The 20,448-nt window shown below is 39.9% G+C and overlaps 2 protein-coding genes across 4 annotated transcripts in view; both read right to left on the reverse strand.

Annotated features, from left to right (window-relative positions):
• Window positions 1-20,448, reverse strand: part of LOC145452215 (uncharacterized) — a 103,980-nt gene that overhangs the window by 20,116 nt on the left and 63,416 nt on the right. The gene's annotated exons all lie outside the window — the stretch shown is intronic.
• Window positions 3,222-20,239, reverse strand: LOC145452211 (uncharacterized). Of its 3 annotated transcripts, none has more exons than XM_080330440.1 (5): window positions 19,782-20,239; window positions 19,465-19,615; window positions 9,190-9,267; window positions 8,999-9,132; window positions 3,222-3,831 (listed from the first exon to the last, which is right to left on the reverse strand). In XM_080330440.1, the coding sequence occupies exons 1-4, from the start codon at window positions 20,226-20,228 to the stop codon at window positions 9,047-9,049; spliced, it is 762 nt and encodes a 253-aa protein (XP_080186566.1). In that variant the 5' UTR covers window positions 20,229-20,239; the 3' UTR covers window positions 3,222-3,831; window positions 8,999-9,046. The 3 variants fall into 3 exon arrangements, with proteins under 3 accessions (XP_080186566.1, XP_080186567.1, XP_080186565.1); XM_080330441.1 differs by having other exon boundaries at window positions 3,222-3,944; XM_080330439.1 differs by having other exon boundaries at window positions 3,222-3,960.

The raw sequence follows: 20,448 nt of genomic DNA on the forward strand, positions 1-20,448 counted from the left end.
TAATCGCGTCATTCAGAAGTAATCGTAATCGCAATCGATTACATTCATGAAGTAATCACCCCATGTCTGATTCCAGGTCGCTTCGACACCTTCCTATCTTTCATTGTATCGCATTTCTGTGGCGTATTGAACTGATAAAATTGCTAATAATCCAATGGTGATGAAATGTGCCACCAGAGTCAGATACAGGCTGTGAAACAAATGGATTCGACATCCTTAAGCAACACAGAAAAAATGAAACAAGCGTTGATGTGCCAACTTGGCACTGCCAAGCTATGCAATAGGTATTAGGGTGGAGTGAAAATGACTTTTTTTTTTCAAATCAAAAAAGGCCTTCCTCAATCCTGACAAATGACCTAAAACTTCAATTAAAAGTGACTTCAGGCTGTTGCCCCCATTTTCCAGCCGGCAACCCCCCAATTTCTGCGCGTGGGGGGGGGGGTAAAATGGCCCATCTCGGCAACCGCTGGTCGTAGAGTCATGATATATAGCTCAAAATCTGCGGAAGCATCATGTTTCTATCTGTCTTCTGAAGAAAGTTTTCTCTATTGTGAACACAAAATGAGTTATAGCCAAAAAACTATATATACGCACATTTTTGTTGAAATTCAGCATTTATTCTGACGAATTGTGATCTGTCATTAGTTTTTTTTTTAAGTAAAGTAACACACTGGCAATACCGAATATTGGGCCCATATTACAAATATATTCACAACACAGTCCTTTTAAAATCGGTTCAAAACATCATAATGAAACACTCACATTTAACGACTTATATTAAAAATGCATTCTTTTGTCAAGTTTTTTCATCAGTTTAAGAGACTTAATCTTTCGGCGAATGAGGCCATCTCGTCTTTGTAATCCCGAAACTTGCCCTGATGCTTCTGTTACGAGCTTTACATGATGTTCCATGCACTGTTTGATTGCGGCAAGGATGAAACAAAATCAAAGGCTTCTCGCGGCATTCTTCTAACTCTGCATCAGTTGAGTGCTCAATCGCTGGAGAAAGTTGTTGATATAAGGTTCAATATCAACCAACTCGGGGTATATCTTTACTTCCAAGTTCAACTTTGAGACGCAGAATAAACGAACAGGACCGCAGTTCAATTGGTTGGAACCGCTATGACTCTCAATGTCCAGGAGTGAATTTTATTCAGCGGCATGTTTTCGAATCGCCAGCACCTTGGTCACACCCAATTGAAAAAAACTACGTGGAAGTGTATCTTGTTGGCCAGTTACTCAATTCAAAAAGCTCTCGCCACCACTTATGGCCTTTCAAAAGCTCCCATAGGAAATTGTTAGTGACTTAAGTAAGGACCAGTTATATGCTTATAAATGTGCTGGGCAATTATTCAAGGAAATGCTGATGATGACCTGGCTTACTTGGAGATTGGACCACCGGTTGCGCATTCAAGATGGCTAACTTTAGGATGCAGTGCAGAGTTTTACGGTATTATGTAACAGTTAATGAACCGCCTTTAAACCTGGAGATTCTGGTTCGTTTTTGCCTTGAAGTATAATTTCCGACTTAGTTTGAGATCAAGGGAAACAAACATATAATACATGGACACAGAAACATCTTCAACTTGATTAAACAGGTTTTGAATTTCTCTGACCGAAACGTTCGAAAAATTGCTCCGAATGTGGTGATAAGAAACGGTTATTCCGCACACCACGAAAATATTATGATTGCAATGCTGGTAGATGATAATGAAGACATACTAAATAAGGGTGTGACCAAGGTGCTTGCGTTTCGAAAACATGCCGCTGAATAAAATTCACTTGTGGACATTGAAAGTCATAGCAGTTCCAACCAATTGAACTAGGGTCCTATTCGTTTATCCTGTGTCCCAAAGCCAAGGCATACCACGAATTGGTTGATATTGAACCTTTATCAACAACTTCCTCCAACGATTGAGCACTTAACTGATGCAGAGTTAGAAGAATGCTGCGAGAAGCCTCTGATTTTGTTTCATCCATGCCACAATCAGACAGTGGAACGACATGTAAAGCTCGTAACAGAAGCATCAGCACAAGTTTCGGGATTTCAAAGACGAGAAGGCCTCATTCGCCGAAAAATTAAGTCTCGTAAACTGATGAAAAAACTTGACAAAAGAATGCATTTTTAATATAAGTCGTTAAATGTGAGTGTTTCATTATGATGTTTTGAACCGATTTTAAAAGGACTGTGTTGTGAATATATTTGTAATATGGGCCCAATATTCGGTGTTGCCACTGTGTTACTTTACTTTAAAAAAAACTAATGACAGATCACAATTCGTCAGAATAAATGCTGAATTTCAACAAAAATATGCGTATATATAGTTTTTTGGCTATAACTCATTTTGTGCTCACAATAGAGAAAACTTTCTTCAGAAGACAGATAGAAACATGATGCTTCCGCAGATTTTGAACTATATATCATGACTCTACGACCAGCGGTTACCGAGATGGGCCATTTTACCCCCCACGCGCAGAAATTGGGGGGTTGCCGGCTGGAAAATGGGGGCAACACCCTGAAGTCACTTTTAATTGAAGTTTTAGGTCATTTGTCAGGATTGAGGAAGGCCTTTTTTGATTTGAAAAAAAAAGTCATTTTCACTCCACCCTAATAGGTATGTATCTATCTGTATTCTGTATAAATCCGAATGCGCATACCAACATCCAATACAATTTATATTAAGGTTTTTCTGACAGCACTTTAATTGAGCTTCATCCAGTTCCTCACATGGTGATACCAACACTTGGATGTAAGTGGTACCTGTCATTGTCAATCCTGGACTTGTCTCGACTGCAGTTCGGTGTGGTTTTTGAATTAGACAATATTTGGTCGTGGCCAGGTCATTGTAATTTAGATTTATCACCACGGCAGGCCATGTCTACCTACGCGAATGCATGCATGCATGAGACGTCCCGAATCACAGCTTTTCTAATAATACCGTTCAATCAAAATTTTAGAAACTTCAAACTCGTCCATCCCTCTGCTAAGGAACGAAATCTAGCAAAAGATGAAGACCCCTGCCACCTTTAATTTCGGAATTTTACACCCCACATTCCCTGCATGCATTTATATTTTCCTTGGTGCTGTCGCGGTGTCACCAATTCTAAACACTGATATCGCAGCATTATTGTATTGGACTACTTGAGTTATAGCTTCTATTGATATTAGAGATCTCACAGTGCACATATTCTGGTTCGATTTACATCGAATTGTTCTGAAATTTTTACTCGATTTCGCATGACTGCATGTATTTCCAAATATTACATCATATCAGACGCAGGTGCTCGAATAGTACGTAGAATCTTGAGAAGACCTGACATTTCTGGAGTAGTTTGAAATGGATATTTGGCACTGACACTAAAAGTTCCGAGATGTATCTTATCGACGCACAGTGGCATGATGGTCGGAAAGTGCTAAATCGCCTGGTTTGCATGACAATTTCACTCGAAAAATTGATCCGAGCTTATTTTTTGGACTGAAAATATCTCGGAAGCAAGCAGTTCAGCCCAAAAACTGTTCAAATAGAATATCTCCGGCATCTCGACAAAATCTTTTTTCACAATTCCATATTAAACTGGTAACAAAGCATATAAATGTGCGGCAACAACAACATAAAATTGAACAGTTTTCTCATGTCTTGTTAAAGTAAATGACGTGTGGAATATAAACATTTGATGTCCGTCTTCCGCAAGTTTCAATGATTTGCTATCCATCTATTTTTTTTCTAGTTCAGCGCGACTTTTATGTCAAAGTCCGACTTTCTGAGCTCGCCGTAGAAAAGCTCTGACGAATCCTTTGCTGGTCGCCGAGCTGCTTTCCACTCCAGCAAGCTATAAAAATGGAGTTTTGGCTTATCGAAGAATCTGCTGAGTTGTAGGAAGAGAGGATCACCGAAGTTCTCCGGCTGTTGTAGCGACGTCGATAGCTGACAACTCTTTCCGCGCTATGTGCATTATAGCCTATATTAGAAAAGGCTGTTTATTTAATTATCATGGTGAAATCGATTTATAATCTTTGCAATATTTCATGGTAATGTCGATTAACTCAACTTTTGAACTAACTGACAGGACACACAGGAGATATTCATCTCAATTTAGCTGCATTCAGCAAGCCATTCAATTCCAGCACCTTTCAAGGGAGGAAAAGCATTGTAAGAATTTTTTTTTTCAATTCAAAAACACCACAAGCCTGCGATAAAATGAAAGAGAAAGAGGACTTGTAGTAGTCTTCGAAATCAGACACCCACCAGGCCTGTAGGCGAAGAACGAAAGAGGCATACAAAATGCACACTGATTGAAAAGGAGAGGTGGCGAGATCGATATGTCAGGTCGTGGTTAACTAGTATTGATTCAGTAAAAATTCCATCTCGTCGTGAATGTGGACCGCTTGGTGACTGTTTGCCGGCGAGATACAGTTCCACGACGGTGCGTTGTAGGCTAATTATGCACTTTTGATATCAAGGTAAAGAAATCGTCGAAGTTTTCCGGGCGCTATCCGCACCAAATCTTCTGGGTAGTGATTTGCTGGACACACATCCTGTTTTTGCAGTGGCTTCAGTGCGCTTACACTGGCACTTCGCCTATTCATGATTGGAAAACATGATTCCCGACTGAAAGTTGTGACTTGGACATGGGATTACTCGGACCGACTCGTTGAGAAAATGAAAACGACTCGAGTTGACTCGGGTGAAACGTTAAAATCGGGGAAGGACTTGTGACTCGAAACACCTTTACTTTGTTACAACCACGGACGCAACAAAGTTTTCACGCGTCATGGAGAATATAGTAATATATCAGTAGGGCGTAGCGTCTTTCGCTCTCTTACGGTAAAAATTGGCATTTTGTTTCCTCCTTGATGTATAGTTCTTGGGACTCTCTACCCATGTTATTATCGACAATTGAAGGTGGCGAGTAGCATGGTGGTACGCGCCACAACGGTAACACCAATGGGCTGTTGCGGCGATGGGACATTAGTATTACTTTGTCACATCAACTATTCTATATATATGTTGTTATTTTCTGTTCGATTATTCGTATGTTAATCTAACGCTGTTTCAATTCGACTTAGACCAGTGGTTCCCAAGGAATCCCAACTGAAAAAAATTTTCGCGCTCTGCGCGATTTACCTCCAATTCACGCGTGTTTCTCTATATATAGACCGAATTTCATATTTTTTAATTCTCTCATCAACAGTCATAACCTTCCATGTCATCAAACAATCTGTTGAGATTGCCAGCATCCCGGTTGGATTTTGTAATATGACGTTAAGGGGCACGCGAAATTTTTCATCATCATAAAGGAGGGCGTGTCTGAAAAAGGTTGGGAACCAGACTTGGACAATGACATGATCAATAGCAATGATCAGGAACGTAATGTAAACCTGGATTAGGCTACACTGCTCAAATGCTGTGATATCTGATTATCAGATCAATCTTCGTTCAATTTTATGATATTCTACCTATACGTTTGGCTCGTCAATTGTCCACAATAGCTGCACATCATAACATGATGCATTTGATCTCAAAATTCTGAAAAATGCTCAACAATTTTATTCAAATAAATATTTAAAAATATGAGTTTTGTGCCAGGCCACAGGCGTGAATTGCTAGAATAGTAAATTACATTTTCACGGTGTGTGTCGAATGTCAATCTGTATGGTCCCGTCATACAGGGCTTCCTTACTTGACAAAACGTTGAATACCCTTGGTATCACTGATCAACACACATTTGGGCGCCAAGAAAGTTTCAACGGTTTTAGGGTATTTTTAGGTCGCTGAATCCAAAAATGACATTGTTTTTCTGAATTGGCTCGTTTTTTAAAAAATATTCCACATTTTGGTTGGAAAAGTGCTAAAAATACGCAAATTGTGACATAGGTAGAATGCTCTTTGTATACTACGGTTTTAGGGCATTCTTATATCGCTGAATCTGAAAATGACATTAGTTTTTCCGAATAGACCTTATTCTTTGAGATAATCTATATTTTTGTTTGGAAAAGTGCTCAAAAAACGTAAATTTTGGCATAGGTAAATTTCACTTTATATACTACACATCTGTTCGCGTCTGTTTATTCAAGTGTGTGCATACATTATTGTTCTATTTCTGAAGCGATATCGTTGAAGACGCAATCGTTAACACAGAGAGCCTTCTATACGCGAGTCCTGTTTCATGTGAAAATCAAGCAAAGATTATAAAAATTAGGCGATATTAGCAGTAAACAACATATTTTTGTAAATCAAAAACAGGTGCCTTTGAAGCTCAAACACTACATTCAGTAACGCTTAAAGTTCAGTTAGTGAGCTGTCAAAGCACGCTAATCAATCATATACCTCCATTTTCAGTAAAAGTCATTCGATGTCTTTGCAGTAAAAAAGTTCATTTTGTTGGCTAAAATACGGAAGTAATTCTTTCTCTCTTGTGTAAAATGTTATTCAAGCTCAGATCGAGGGCAGTTTTTGTCTTTGAGTCGGGTACTTCATCAGAGTGAGGCACAGATCGCCAAGAATATTTTAAATCTGCATAATTCCAAGTATTCTACTTACGACGATTGAATAAAATAAATAAATAACAAATATCGATATCTCAGAAAGTAGAGACAATTCAGAGAAACGGATGTCATTTTCGGACACTGTTATTGATTCTGCGGCCCGCGACGTCATCAAAAACTAGAAAATTGGCCTGTGAGCACATTTGAGTTTGATACCTGATTTAAATAGTATCAGAAGGACCCAGACTGACATGTAGTCTCTTCAGGCTGTAGAACAGACCACAGTTTGACATAAATAAGTTAAGTGAGTGTTCAGATCAGGGGTCACCAACACGGCCATATTTTGCGGCCCGCGCTCTGATTTGTGATTGCAGAAGAACGTTAAGTCAACTATTTAATTTCAAAATTAGGTTGTTGTCTCAAAATAAGCCATTTGCCTGTGCCCAACGTCACTATTTTTCAATAGCTGAAACGGCTTCGATGCTGCCAAGAATATCATCGAGGGAGAATCAGCCGATATGAATGGGCTGGGCAGTGGGCAATGGCAAGTTCAATGACCAAGATCAGGGGTTCTCAAAGGGTGGGCCATGGCCCACTGGTGGCCCACAGGAGCATTTGAGGTGGGCCACAGAGCTATTTGGAATATTGTAGAACTAATGCAAATTTGGTTGTATTTGTTATGTTATTCGCTCGAAAATATATTCATATTATCAAATTATACGTAGGCTACCTTAAGTTTTTCATCCGGCCCGCGAAGGGATTTTGTCCGGCCCGCGGACAGTTTTCTGTTTTACATGATAATGTGGCCCGCGGCCCTAGTCTGCCGAGATTTCCCACTACTTGCTTACAACGTCAAATTTTAGTGACTGCATAGTGCATGTTATTATATACGTATATGCGCAGCGTGCTAGAGTGGAGCTTACGCGTAATTCCGTCGAAGCGAGAAGACTTGCATTATCGGCATTTGTGATGTACTCAACCCTAATGTCGTTTGTGGTAATCATGGTGTTTGTCAACTACAATGGTCAATTACACCAGGCTGATATTTCTTATTTTTCATTCTGTAGCCGCCGACTTGTAGCATGGCACACTTCTAGGCTTTTGTAAGACGAAAACACTGCTTATACCAGGGGTCGATAACTCAAAACGGGTCGCGGGCCACTTTTCAAGTTTTGTAGAGGTCGCGGACCGCATGAATTCATTATCGAGATTTCTCAGGCCGCACAGTTGAACAGCGATGCTATCTCGTCACCTACCCAACCCTAACGAAGATATGTGTTGATAAATTAGGGGTACCGGGGTTATCGAACTCCTTGAAATCTTAATTGAGGATTGCACCTTGTGTTGATTGATCAGATAGAAGCAGACATGGCGGCGCCTGTATGACAATGCTATTCTCAAATCCACATTGTCTTCGTCATTATCGGCGAGAAATGGCTTTGAAGTGACATTACTGTCGTTAAAATGTATTCATTAAATGCGATTTATTCCTTGTATATGTGGAATGTGGATAAATGGGCGAATATTGTATCGATTCAGCAATCCGGCCCGCCAAGTACTTAATTCTCCTATATCCGGCCCGCCGACTCGAGAAGTTGCCCGCCCCTGCTCTAGGAGGTGGGCCACAGAACATTTTCAAACCGGAAAATGGGCCACGGGCAATGACCGGCTGAGAACCCCTGACCTAGACACTACCAAGACCAAGACGCTTAGGAAACGGCTTAGGGCTTTCCCAGGAGGAGGAGCTTTCAGCTATAGTAACGTGTCTCGCCCGCCCAATTATTGATTCCTTAGTGCTTAGTCAATGAAAAGCGTTGCCGGGCATCTTGCGCAGCTCATAGTTCAAAAGAAAAAGTAAGTTGTATTTGTACTACTTTTATGAAGTATTGCTTCTTTTGTGGTAACTATTTTGACAGTCGCCAACGTTAGGGAGCACAGCGTTGTACTGGTGTAAAGTTTCATAAGCATGGTTGATAAACTGTGTGGCATTTTATTTTAGTCTCAATACTGCATTCTTGCGGCCCGCAGCCTCTTGGAAATTTGAAAAGTGACCCGCGACCCGTTTTGAGTTGGCGAACCCTGGTTTAGATCGAGTGCGCTAGTTGCACAGTATTCAAAGTATTTACAAACAGACTTGCTGTTGGGTAAACTCATACATGAAATTGACCGTTTCAAAAATAGAGGTCCTCAACTTTGAGCATGCGAAGTTCCTTGCAATATGGAGAAAAGCGATGGTAGATGGGTTATTCTGCAGTACTTGCAAGGGCTTCAAAACAGCTTGGTTGCACATCCCTCATAATAATACCGTATTGCAAATGAGAGTGAACGATGGAGAATTAAAGATTTCTAAGCAGAGGCCTAAGAACAATTCTACTTAGTCGCCACACAACACCAATATTGCGAGAGATCTTTGAGGAAACATGCAGCAGGCAAAAAGTGTTAATGTGACGGTGATTGTGCAGGGTACAGGAGTCGCACTGGTGGTTTCAGGGAAAATCTATCACATCCCACCTGATCACACGTTACCGAACTGAAGAAGACGCAGTCAAAATGCTTCTTTTAGATAGCGTTACTTGGTGTTAGGTAACTTTTTCCAACTTGACATGAGAAGTCCAATGACAGCACAAACTCTCTTGTACCGATTCCTGTAAATTGTTGTATTTGAAATATATGAACATTTTATGACAAAGTTTAGCTCTTACCAATAGATTGACATTTTCTGTCATCAAGATTTAGTTCCAACTTGATTGTTCTCCTGGTGGTAGACGATTTCTCCGAGCCTGCATTAACGGAGGAATATTAACATGAGCAAAGCAACACGGTTACACAGACAAATATACCAGTGAGTACCATTAAAAAGCACATTTTCGCCATACTCTAAACAGTCTGGCTGTAAAAAATGTTAGTTCAAAAAGTAAAATAGAAGAAGAAAAATTAAACGATAGTAGCAAATGATCAATGAAGCAATGTCTGGGCGAGGTAGGGCAACATGAGTGTTGGTATAAGGACAAGAGATGATGATCAAGTAGGGCTTTTTTGAATCTATTATGAGGCAATTCACGGATATGTGGTGGTAATGCATTCCAGATGATAGGTCCCGAGTAGTCGATAGATCTCTTGTGGGGGTAAGTAGATATTTCCTTTAGACGAGGATCTCGTGTAATGGGAGTGGACATTTTTAGCAGGGATGGAAAGTCATCAAACACAGGAGGCAAACTATTGGAAAAATATTTGTGAATGACTTTTGATACTTCGAAGCGATATAGTTCGTCAACTTGCAAAATTCGATGCTTACGGTAGTAAGGAGATAGTTTGGTACATAAAGGTACGATGAGATCAGCCGCATCGCACGGTTTTGCAGGGTTCGAATTCTGCACAAAAATGTTGTGCATGCATTTCCCCATACAACGATTTCATATTGCAGGTGAGAGTGGAAAAGAGAGAATAGAAGGTTCGCAGTATTGATCTGGAAACCAAAGAATGCAGACGGGTCATTATTCCCTCAGACCGAGCTAGTTTTGATATTGTGCATTCGATATGCTGCTTCCAATACATTTTGGCATCAATGGTGACGCCTAGATATTTTGCTTAGTCACATATGGGGATTTGTTTATGATTGATGTTCACAGTGAAATTATCACTGGCATTATTTCAAAGGAGCATCTCGGTCTTATCTGCATTCAAACTTAGTTTGTTTGCTTGCAGCCATCTCGACATTTTTGGGAGTTCCCTATTCACAGATGCATGCAAATCATCGACAGTGTTGGAGGTTATGAAGAGGTGAGTATCATCATCAAATAGGGTTGTGCGGAATAAGGATGCATTAACAATGTCGTTGATATAAATGAGGAAAAAAGTCGGACCAAGGACTGAGCCTTGTGGCACTCCACAAGTTATATCTCTGGTAGTCGTTCTTAATGTTCCCAGTTTAACAAATTGTTTGCGGTTTGCCAGGTAGCTTTCAAGTAGAGTTGCTGCAATACCTCTGATTCCATAGTGTTATAGCTTGTGTGTTAAGATTCTGTGGTGAACTGTGTCGAAAGCGTTGCGGAGGTCGATAAAAATGCTGCAGCCACTTTTTTTTGCTTGATGGTTTTGTAATAGTCCGTTACAATTGATAGTATTGTATGGTTGGTGTTGTGATTTGATCTGAATCCATGCTGAGTCGGAGACAGTGCTGCATTCAATTCAAAAAAATTCTTGAGTCGGCAGTCAATCAGTTTCTCAAAAACCGGGGGAAGAGTTGGCAAAACAGATATTGGTCGGCAGTTAGAAATTAGCTTTTTACAGCCTTTCTTGAAGACTGGCATTACTCTGGCAGTTTTCAGTGCATCTGGAAAAATGCCTAGATGTATCGACTCATTAAAGAAAATGCATACAACATCGTTAATAGTATTAAAGACTAGCTTCAGAAAGTGAGTTGGGATGAGATCGGGTCCTACTGCTTTGTTACTTTTCATTTCAGATAATATGATCGCAACTTCTTCTTTACTTGTCAGCTCAAGAAAAATGGATTTCTGAGGGGCAGGACTCAAGTACGAGAAAGTCATTGATGGAGTTTGGTATTGAAGCTGCAAGATCCTGACCAATGTTGCAAAAATACTGATTGAACTTTTCTGCTACTGCATGCTGGTCCTTGATCATGCTGCCATCCTCGAGTAACTTGATGTCATCAGCACTCTTGGGAGCATTACCTTTAGTTAGGTTGATAATTTCTCCAATGGTTTTCCATGTGTTCTTGGGATCTTTGGAGTACTCTTCTAATCTTTTTTGGAAGTATTCTTTTTTGGCTTTTTCTTTCATACGTGTCATTTGCGCTGGCACTCTTTACAATGGTGAGCTTGAACCTCCTCCAATTCCGCGGGAAATTTTCTTGGAGTTGCTTGACATATCAACGTCGTCGGCAGAATTCAGTTTCAAAGATATGATGTATAGGCACACTGATGGCATTGCCATGGGTTCATCATTGGGACCCATCCTCGTGAATATTTTTGTCGGGTTCCATGAGAATAAGTTATTTTCGGACTCTGATAAACCTCTTATGTATTATCGATACGTTGATGATATGTTTGTGGTTTTTCAAAATGAATGACAGTGTGATGCCTTTTTCGATATGTTAAATTCGGTGCATCAATCCCTTAAATTCACAGTAGATAAAGAACGAAATAGTTTACTACCATTTCTTGATGTATTGGTAGAAAAAACGGGTCATCAATTCACCACATCAGTTTATCAGAAGCCAACATTCACCGGTCATCATGTTAGGTGGAACTCCTTTTGTCCGAAAAAGCGTAAATTAAATTTGATCTCTGCCCGTGTGCATCGAGCACTTATGGTTTTCTCTAAATATAAATTGCCGGCAGAATTAGATTGGATTACATCCATTCTGTCCAAAAATGGATATCCTGATAGCATCACTGACTCTGCCATCGCGGAGAAAATGCGCAAATTCAGGCAACCTACAGTTTTCGGCCCTGACAAATGCCCGGTGTACATACACCTTCCTTGGCTTGGCTCTGTTTCCAATAGATTCACCAAGTCAATCAGATCATGCGTCGAATCGTGCCTGCTTTTCATCAAAGTATGGTCATACATGAATACAAATGCCACTGTGACAGTCGGTACGTGGGACGCACATCCCAACACTTGCTAGAACGTATCAAACAGCATGTTCCTAAGAGGATAAGATCGGCATCCCGGTCTCCTGATTCTGAAAATGTCACTCAGCAATGTAAACACGCATCAAAATCCTAATCGTACAGCCATGCAGTTCTCCAATTGGCCAGCATTTGATTGACAACCCGTCTTGCACCTCAAACTATTCAGACGACAAGTTTTCAGTTTTATCCAAGGGTAGATCCATATTCCATTTAACAGCTTTGGAATCCACTTTCATCAAACTAAACAACCAGGTCCTTTGTAGCCAGAAATAATTTTTGTATAATCTTGAAATCTCACACTAGTTGTCCTTGCTTAGCTGTTCCGCCGTATTTTTGTACAATTTTTTTCTGTGTTGCTGCATTGTCTCATTCTATTTGTATGTTATTCCTCATGGGAACTACTTCTTCAAATTGCTTGTTGCTATATACGCTGCATTGTTGCTATGTTGAATTTCCAATTATGTTATTTATAAATTTTATTGCGTCACAATTCGCCATTTGGTTTTGAATCTATCTCTGCTCTGTATCCTTTATTGCTCTTGATAAGAGGTACACGAAAAGTTCTTCGAGTCAATAAATATGAATTTACTGTTAAAAGCCGTGGTCTCTTGGTTTGCATATTTTTTCTACACTTTTTTGCCTTTGCTTGTGCCTTGCAGATAGTAGTGCTTATGCATCCAATCCCTTGTTTTGATCGCTACTAGTAAGTCATGACCAATCCAAGGTTGCGATTTCAAGCGCCTTCCATTGCGGTTGACTTTCCTAATTGGGAAAGATGTGTCGAGGGCTGTCCGCAGTTCCTCAATAAATTTTTCAAAGTGGCGATTGTAGTTGTCAATTGTGAGTGAGGGGATGTTGTAGTTGTTGAAGGTATTGCTGACAATTTCAATATTATCTTCAATGCCACATGGATTTAAGGGCGTTCGAGATTCAAATTCTTTAGCACATTGCGGCAGGGTCAGTTTCATGTAGCATGTGGGATAGTGGTCAGTCATCTTGTGTTGGAGCACAAAAGGGGACAGTTGATATTGATGGGTGTTGCAGTAGAAGTGATCTAGTAAAGTTTCAGAATGGTCAGTTATTCTTGTGGGTTCAGCAATTATCTGAGCTATCCATAAGAATCGAGCATTTCACGGTACTTTGTGTTGAAGTTGGAGGTCTTCAGCAAATCAATATTTATGCTTCCCATGATGAATATTTGTTCGTTAGCTGCGGTTAGAGTTTCCAATAGATTCGAGAATTCATCAAGAAAAGTATCTTGGTCTGGTCCTGGGTGTCTGTAGATGACTGCCACCGTGAGAGCTTTTTGTACATGTACAAATATACATTCTACACCTTTGGTTTTAAATTTTACGTCAGCAGTAAACTTTGGAAGGGTCATCAAAGCCTTCGATAGGCATAGTTACTCTGGTTCTGGCTCTTGTTCTGGTCCTTATTTAAAACCCTCTTGTGGCGAATACAATTTATCGTGCAAAAGTGCGATAATATGGGGCCAGATGCACAAGGATGCAGTGGTCAAAGCTTATCAAGACTTCACCGGCAACACTGTTGAGAAGGCTGGGTTATTTCTATTTCCTTGTAGATATCTTGGGTGCACACCCGATGGCATTATATTTACTGCTGATGGCATGAGAGGGGTATTAGAAATAAAGTGTCCATGGTCTCACCAGAACAAAACTTTTAATCAAATCATGATGGAGAAACAAAAAAAAGACACTTCAACATACTTGGATCAGTGCGGTGTACTGAAGAAAACCACGAATATTGGCATCAAATTCAATCAGAAATGGTAGCTACTAAGACTTTATGGTGTCATTTCATACTGTGGACAACAAAAGATATGCGAATCACAACGGTAACAAAGGACAATCATTGGGGTTAAGAAAACTTGCCAAAATTGAATAAATTTCTATCTGGATACGTTTTGCCACACGTAACATCTTCTAAATAATTTCTTCCTGTTAGTTTCCAATTATTCATTGTCCTGGCTATCATTAATTTTGACTGAATATACTCATACTCAATTTCATAAGCTATCTTTGTTTGTTCATTCAGAAAAGACACAATCAACAAAAGATATCTGCAGTTTCTAATATATCAGCTGAAACTGTAGGCACTAAACTATTTTGATTCAAAACATTACGAGAAATTCTGCATTGAATCTAAACTGGATATTTGATTCTAGGTATTGCTCAAATTATAGTAGCTTTCGATCAAGACCAGATTCAGTCATTTCTGCGCTCTGGATAATAAGTTTTGGATTGCCAGAAATCCTTCAGTCGCTTACGCAAAACAATTCTCCACTCCTGCCTCAGCGAAGCGGAACGAAGGTGTAAAATTGGTCGTTGCCGTTCCATGTTCACATTCTATAGCTCAAATACTCCTTCAATGGTTGGAGACTGCAAATTTACTAGAACTCCACATAGTTGCACCAGCTTAATTTTGTAATTGAGGATTCTTTCTAACGCTCTCTCGACGTGTGTTCTACGACGTGTGTTCTACAAGAAGCTATCTTTTTGCAGAACTTTGCCTCGTTCTCTGTATACGGTATTGCTTCTTTCCTGCTAGGAATGGTGGTAGAGCAAGCTGCTTCAAGATCTTTTCTTGGGGTTTGAGTCTGAGTTCAAAAATTCTTTGAAAAATAGCTCATGCATGACATGCAAGTACGTCAAAAATATGTTATTGATTGAGGTATAGCTCAGATTGAACAGTTTTGCTAAAAATACACTTGGAAGGTCGAATTTCATTTTGAGGAGCATTATGAGCAGCTGGTCAGAAGTGCTCACAGATTGCACAATTTTGCCGGTCAATCTGCTTTACAATAAGTTCAAAAATATCTTTACTTAGCCAAGTGAAATTATGAACTTCAGCATCGGTCATATTTGCTGCTGATTCGTGATGACTGTGCAGTAGGGTGGTTCAAAAATAACCTTTTTTCCTGAATCTTGCAGGTTACTTGATTAAATCGTTAGGTTGCCTTAAAAAACGACGCACACCAAATTTGAATTCATTCCAACCAATATTCGCGGATTTCGTAGAGTTTGAAAATTTTGAATTTGCCTAAAAATGCAAAAAAAAAAATTTTTCAAATTTTCCTTCCAACCTTATGAAATTGTTGCGCTGTCTTCAAAAACGATGGAAAACAAATTTGACTCAATTCCAAGCTGCAGAAGCGGAGTTATTCAAGTTTTTTGATGATAATTCTGAGATCATCCACCAATCAAGGATAATCCCAGAATTATCAAAGAAAAACTGAAATAACTCCACTTCTACGGCTTCGAATTGAGTCAAATTTGTTTTGCATCGTTTTCGAAGACAGCGCAACAATTTCATGGGGTTGGCAGAAAAATTTGAAAAAAATTTTTTTTTGCATTTTTAGGCAAATTCAAAATTTTCAAACTCTACGAAATCCGCGAATATTGGTTGGAATGAATTCAAATTTGGTGTGCGTCCTTTTTTAAGGCAACCTAACGATTTAATCAAGTAACCTGCAAGATTCAGGAAAAAAGGTTATTTTTGAACCACCCTACTGTGCAGCCATAGAGAGGAGTGTTGCCTCGGTGTCACACTTGAGCTGATCAAGTTGCTGCGCCTTTTTATTGTGCTTTTGGAAACACTTACTTTGTCCGCACTCTCAAGTTCTCGTATCTGTACATCCAATGCTGTTGTAAGCCGTTACGAGACAGCAACACCAATTCCTGAGAGCTTCCTTTTACCGTACTGCAGACGACGAGACTTGGGTATGGCATGCAGTTTTATTGGCGATTGACCTATCTGAATAACACTAGTATTCAATTCGGAATTTGAAATTATTTCTGAACTTATTTCATATTCATCGGTTCCACTGATGTCTGAAGTGTCCTGTTTTAGTATGGTGATATTCAGCTTGGCTTTGCAATTGCTGCAAAGCTTCTGACCTGGAAGTATGTCGATGTGACGCTCCATCAAGTCCTTAGCAAAGTCAACACTGACTGGATATAAGTGTTCTCGCACTTTCTTTTTGTGACTTTTTAACGGATCACATACTTTCCTTTAACGGATCACAACAGGCCTTCCGCAAAGCTTCAAAGTGATCTAAAAAAACTGCCTTATGATGCTCACATGTTACAGTAGTGACTTCTGCAGCATAACTTGATAATTTTGTTCTGTATAAAACCAAGTCTTTGTCTTCATCAGTAATCAGTAATCTCACCAATTTCACGGTTGAGTGAGCAGGAAAACCGTGTTTTTCATAATGCCATAACTTGAAAACAATTGCCAGTAAATTCGGCCACCGGTAAATTCGGCCGGTAAATTTGGTCATGACCTCGGTAAATTCGGCCCTTCTAGAATATTGTATTAAAATGTATTATCAACCGTTAACATGAATTAATTACATAATTATACTATTATCACGTGATTTGGAGGTCAAGGTCTGCGTAGATCGCATAATTGCGGGAGATAGCGCGGATATTCACGGGGCCGAATTTATCGATGGCCGAATTTACCGGGTAAATTCGGCCCTCGGAGAATTTTGTATAAAAATGTATTACCAACTATTAATGTGAATTAATTACATAATTATATTATTATCAAGTGATTTGGAGGACAGGGTATGCGTATATCACGCAGTCACGGGAGATAACGTGGATATTCACTGGGCCGAATTCAATCGGTAAATTCGGCCGTTGGAGAATTTTGTGTAAAAATGTATTACTAATCATTTATCTGAATTAATTACATAATTATATTATTATCAAATGATTTGGAGGTCAGGGCATGTGTAAATCGAGCAGTCACGGCGTGATTAGATCACGTGACGAGACAATGTTAGGGGTTAGGATTACGGTTAGGATTAGGGTTCGGTAATGTTATTGTAACTGTAGGTTGGGAGAGGGGTATTAGGGTTCGGTAGGGGAATATTAGGGTAGGAGGAGGGTGACCCTAACCAAAACTCTAACCCTAATCTACCCCTCTTAACCCTAATACCCGTCTCCCCAACACTAATCTTGGAATATCCTAACCCTTAGCCGTAACCCTAATCTCCAACCCTAATTTCTCCTCGCCCCCAACCCCAATATCTCCCCTCCCCCAACCCTAATATCCACCCTCCCAATCCTAATACCCATCGCCCCAACCCTAATATCCATTAACCCCAACATGGACCCTAACCCACCTCCAACCCTAATGTACCCCACCCACCCACGGCACGTAAAACTTCCCTATGCGATAATAATAATTGGTATTAAATGCATTTATAATGAAAAATAGATCGGAGGCCGAATTTACCGAGGTTCGAAGTGACCGACGGCCGAAGTTACCGGCCGAATTTACTGGCAACCCTTGAAAACTACACAAGTAATTCATTTCAAATAAATTGCGATTTAGTCAGATATACTTTATGATGCTTTGAGACAAATTTCAGCAAAATCTGAAACTATGTGGAGACTGAATTCATTTTTTTTGGTTGATCTGATATGGACTTACCCTCAGCAGAGTTGGTGGATACCCTAGTACCGTGATTGCTGCAACTTGGCTTTTCATCAGCAGTCACTGTTCCACTAGCACGCTGAGATGTACAAGTTTTACGCTGGTATGTTCGTGTATCGTTTTCCTCACCTCGAAGATTGCAGCTTGGCACAGCATCCTTTTTCAATCTCTTTTTTTGAAACTCATCCGGTACATCTGACCATCTTTTACGGCTGTAATCTTCTACTCTGAAGTGATACGAGCAGACTCGAGAAGTAGGGCATGGGGACCAATTTTGTCTATTAATCCTATTAATCCACATCTTTACAAGCTTTCTATCTTTTGGAAATAGGTGAAACGATCGACCCGGATTTCTTTTTTGCGTAGCTGCACACCCAAATACAACACAGTGCACCATAGTGACTAAGGCAACAGTATACTGTAAAGCTCTCCAACAAATTATACACTCTTAAAAATATACCTATATTTATAGAAATAAGAGATCGTTTCAAATTCAACAAAAATCGCAGAAATACGGATTAACGAGATAAAATAGTACCGTAATTTTCCATGTATAATGCGCAAAATTTTACCGATTTTTGGCCCTAAAATAGGGGGTGCGTACTATACATGGGTACGGCAAGCCTTGAAAAAAAAATCCCACAATCAAAAACTTGAAATCACACCTTTATTCATGTTTGTTTAAATTGCGCATCACCTCTAGCCATTGGGCATCGTAATTCGTGTTATAGAGTGTAACGCGCTACCAAATAGAGAAGCGTGTTTCTAATTAACGAAAAGCGTGTTTCTAATTAACGAGTGTCGTCTGTAAAAGCACTCGATCTCTTGCTGAGTTGGTTTGCCGTTTGTACGCGAGCGAAATCAGGTCGCTGATTGCTACAAGCGTGCGCGGCAATCCTTGTTGATTCATCGCGTCAACGACAGGCCTTAACAATCGCATGCACAAGAGGCCATGTGCACAAGATATATTCGCTTGCGTAATCAGTCGCATCTCCAACAGGACTGGTGCGCCGACATGACCGTTGGCCTGAGCAATCGCATCTGTAATTGTAATAGGCCACGTGCGCAAGATGTCGTGTGTCGCTAGCCTGAGCTATCGCGTCGCCGACCTTACAGGCTCTCGTTTACAGACAATGCCGTTAATTGTATTATAATTAGCGATCATCATGTCATGATTGTTTGACAGTGACATCGCAAAACAGAACAACATTTAATACTAAACCGCAACTATTCATGTAGGTACTCATGTACTGCGAATGCAGGGTGCATACTATACATGGGTACAGGCTTTTTCCCAGAATATACACGTCATTTTAAGGGTGCGTACTATACATGGGGGCGCACTATATTCGGAAAATTACGGTATGTATTATTATTATAACAAAACTTTGGCACCAGACACTCCGTAATCCTAACATCTCTTTTGCAGTTTCATTGCAAATGTTCGTAGTATCATACTATCATATGCTAAAACCATAATAACATTCGCGGTGCTTGCGTTGCTTGGGTAGTTGCTAACGCCGAGACGCATTGTCCAATCAGAATGCGTCTTTACAAACTTCCGGCTTGAGCCCGTATACTGCTCAAGCCTATGGAGTGAAAAGTGACACATGTATAATTTTATCAGTCAAGATATTTTATGTCCCTTCTACTTTTATCATAGCTCGCAACAAAGAATTGTCTATTTGGTGTGCTTTGCTTCATACAATGCTCCCTATAATGCAGTTTTCCTACTAATGAATCATGAAAGGAAGATGGTTAGAAAGCAACTCAACTGAGGTGCCAACATCTTGAGAGGTGCATATATGAAATTTACAATATTGTATCATCGGTACTATATACTCTTACTTTTGCTTCTAACATGACATGCAGGCTTCTGTACTTGAAAAGCTTCATCAGTATACGATTTGGGGCTTGGAAACAGATGTTCCTCTGACTGTTCCTCATTCTGTGATTCACCTTCTGCTCCTTCTACATCATTTGTTTTTGAAGATGTGGCCTAAAGCGTTACAGTATTAGTATTGCTAGGGGCCCTAGGGCAAATTCTTGTTGCACTCAAATTGTGAGAAAGTTGTACAATTGACTCAATATGAACAGCTGAATCAACCGCAAGATCGGTTGCTTATACTCTTGTAGCACTAATTGACATAATACATTTCCCTTACCTGATTTCGGACACTTTGTAGCTTCAGAAGAGCATTCCTTTGACATTTTCTTTTCACAATTTTACTGGTGACTGAAAATAACGTGGGAACGGAAGTACGCTTGAGAGTTACCTGTGCTCGGTAGCCTAATTGCTTGTGTATCTCAGATACTTCATTGAAACACGATGGTAAAAAGTGATCTGAGCATAAAAAAAACAGTTTGCCTTTCGGTGTATGGAAGTCCGCACGTTTGGTCTTCACGGCGTTCGCCCAGGCGTAATACCTTGTCCGATCGGTGTTAGGGTTTGGACAGCGATGAAAAGACACTTTGGGAACCGAATATTGCGTATTCGAACAACCATACGCGACACAAGATGTACCTCCGTGCCTCATCTTCTTCATACCTTCCATAATCGCAATCAAATCCAGTATCAGATCAGTATGTAGTATCAAAATTAATCCCAACATGAATAACTTTCTGTTTACCAGGACTTTTGCCGTGTCAGTTACATGACGTCATTTCATAGCTGAATGATTTCATATCCGTTTTTCGGCTTTTCGTTTTATGATTTAAATTACTTGAAAACTATAAGGTATTTTCAATTTTCATTATTTTATTCATATTCCTAACCCCATAATGTACGAAATAAGGCAAAGTCATTTTGAAGATGCAGTTGACCTTTAAAAG

This window comes from Botryllus schlosseri, chromosome 12 (genome assembly GCF_051294905.1).
Source record: "Botryllus schlosseri isolate E-star chromosome 12, Bs_hap1, whole genome shotgun sequence".
NCBI lineage: Eukaryota > Metazoa > Chordata > Ascidiacea > Stolidobranchia > Styelidae > Botryllus > Botryllus schlosseri.

What these genes read in the sequence shown, in the direction of transcription:
- LOC145452211 (XM_080330440.1), bottom strand. Translation starts at nt 20,228, where the DNA reads ATGTTGGGATTAATTTTGATACTACATACTGATCTGATACTGGATTTG. An exon ending in TACAAAGTGTCCGAAATCAG is followed by an intron (nt 19,616 to 19,781) that starts GTAAGGGAAATG and finishes GTAACGCTTTAG; the next exon opens with GCCACATCTTCAAAAACAAA. An exon ending in CAGAAAATGTCAATCTATTG is followed by an intron (nt 9,133 to 9,189) that starts GTAAGAGCTAAA and finishes AACAATTTACAG; the next exon opens with GAATCGGTACAAGAGAGTTT.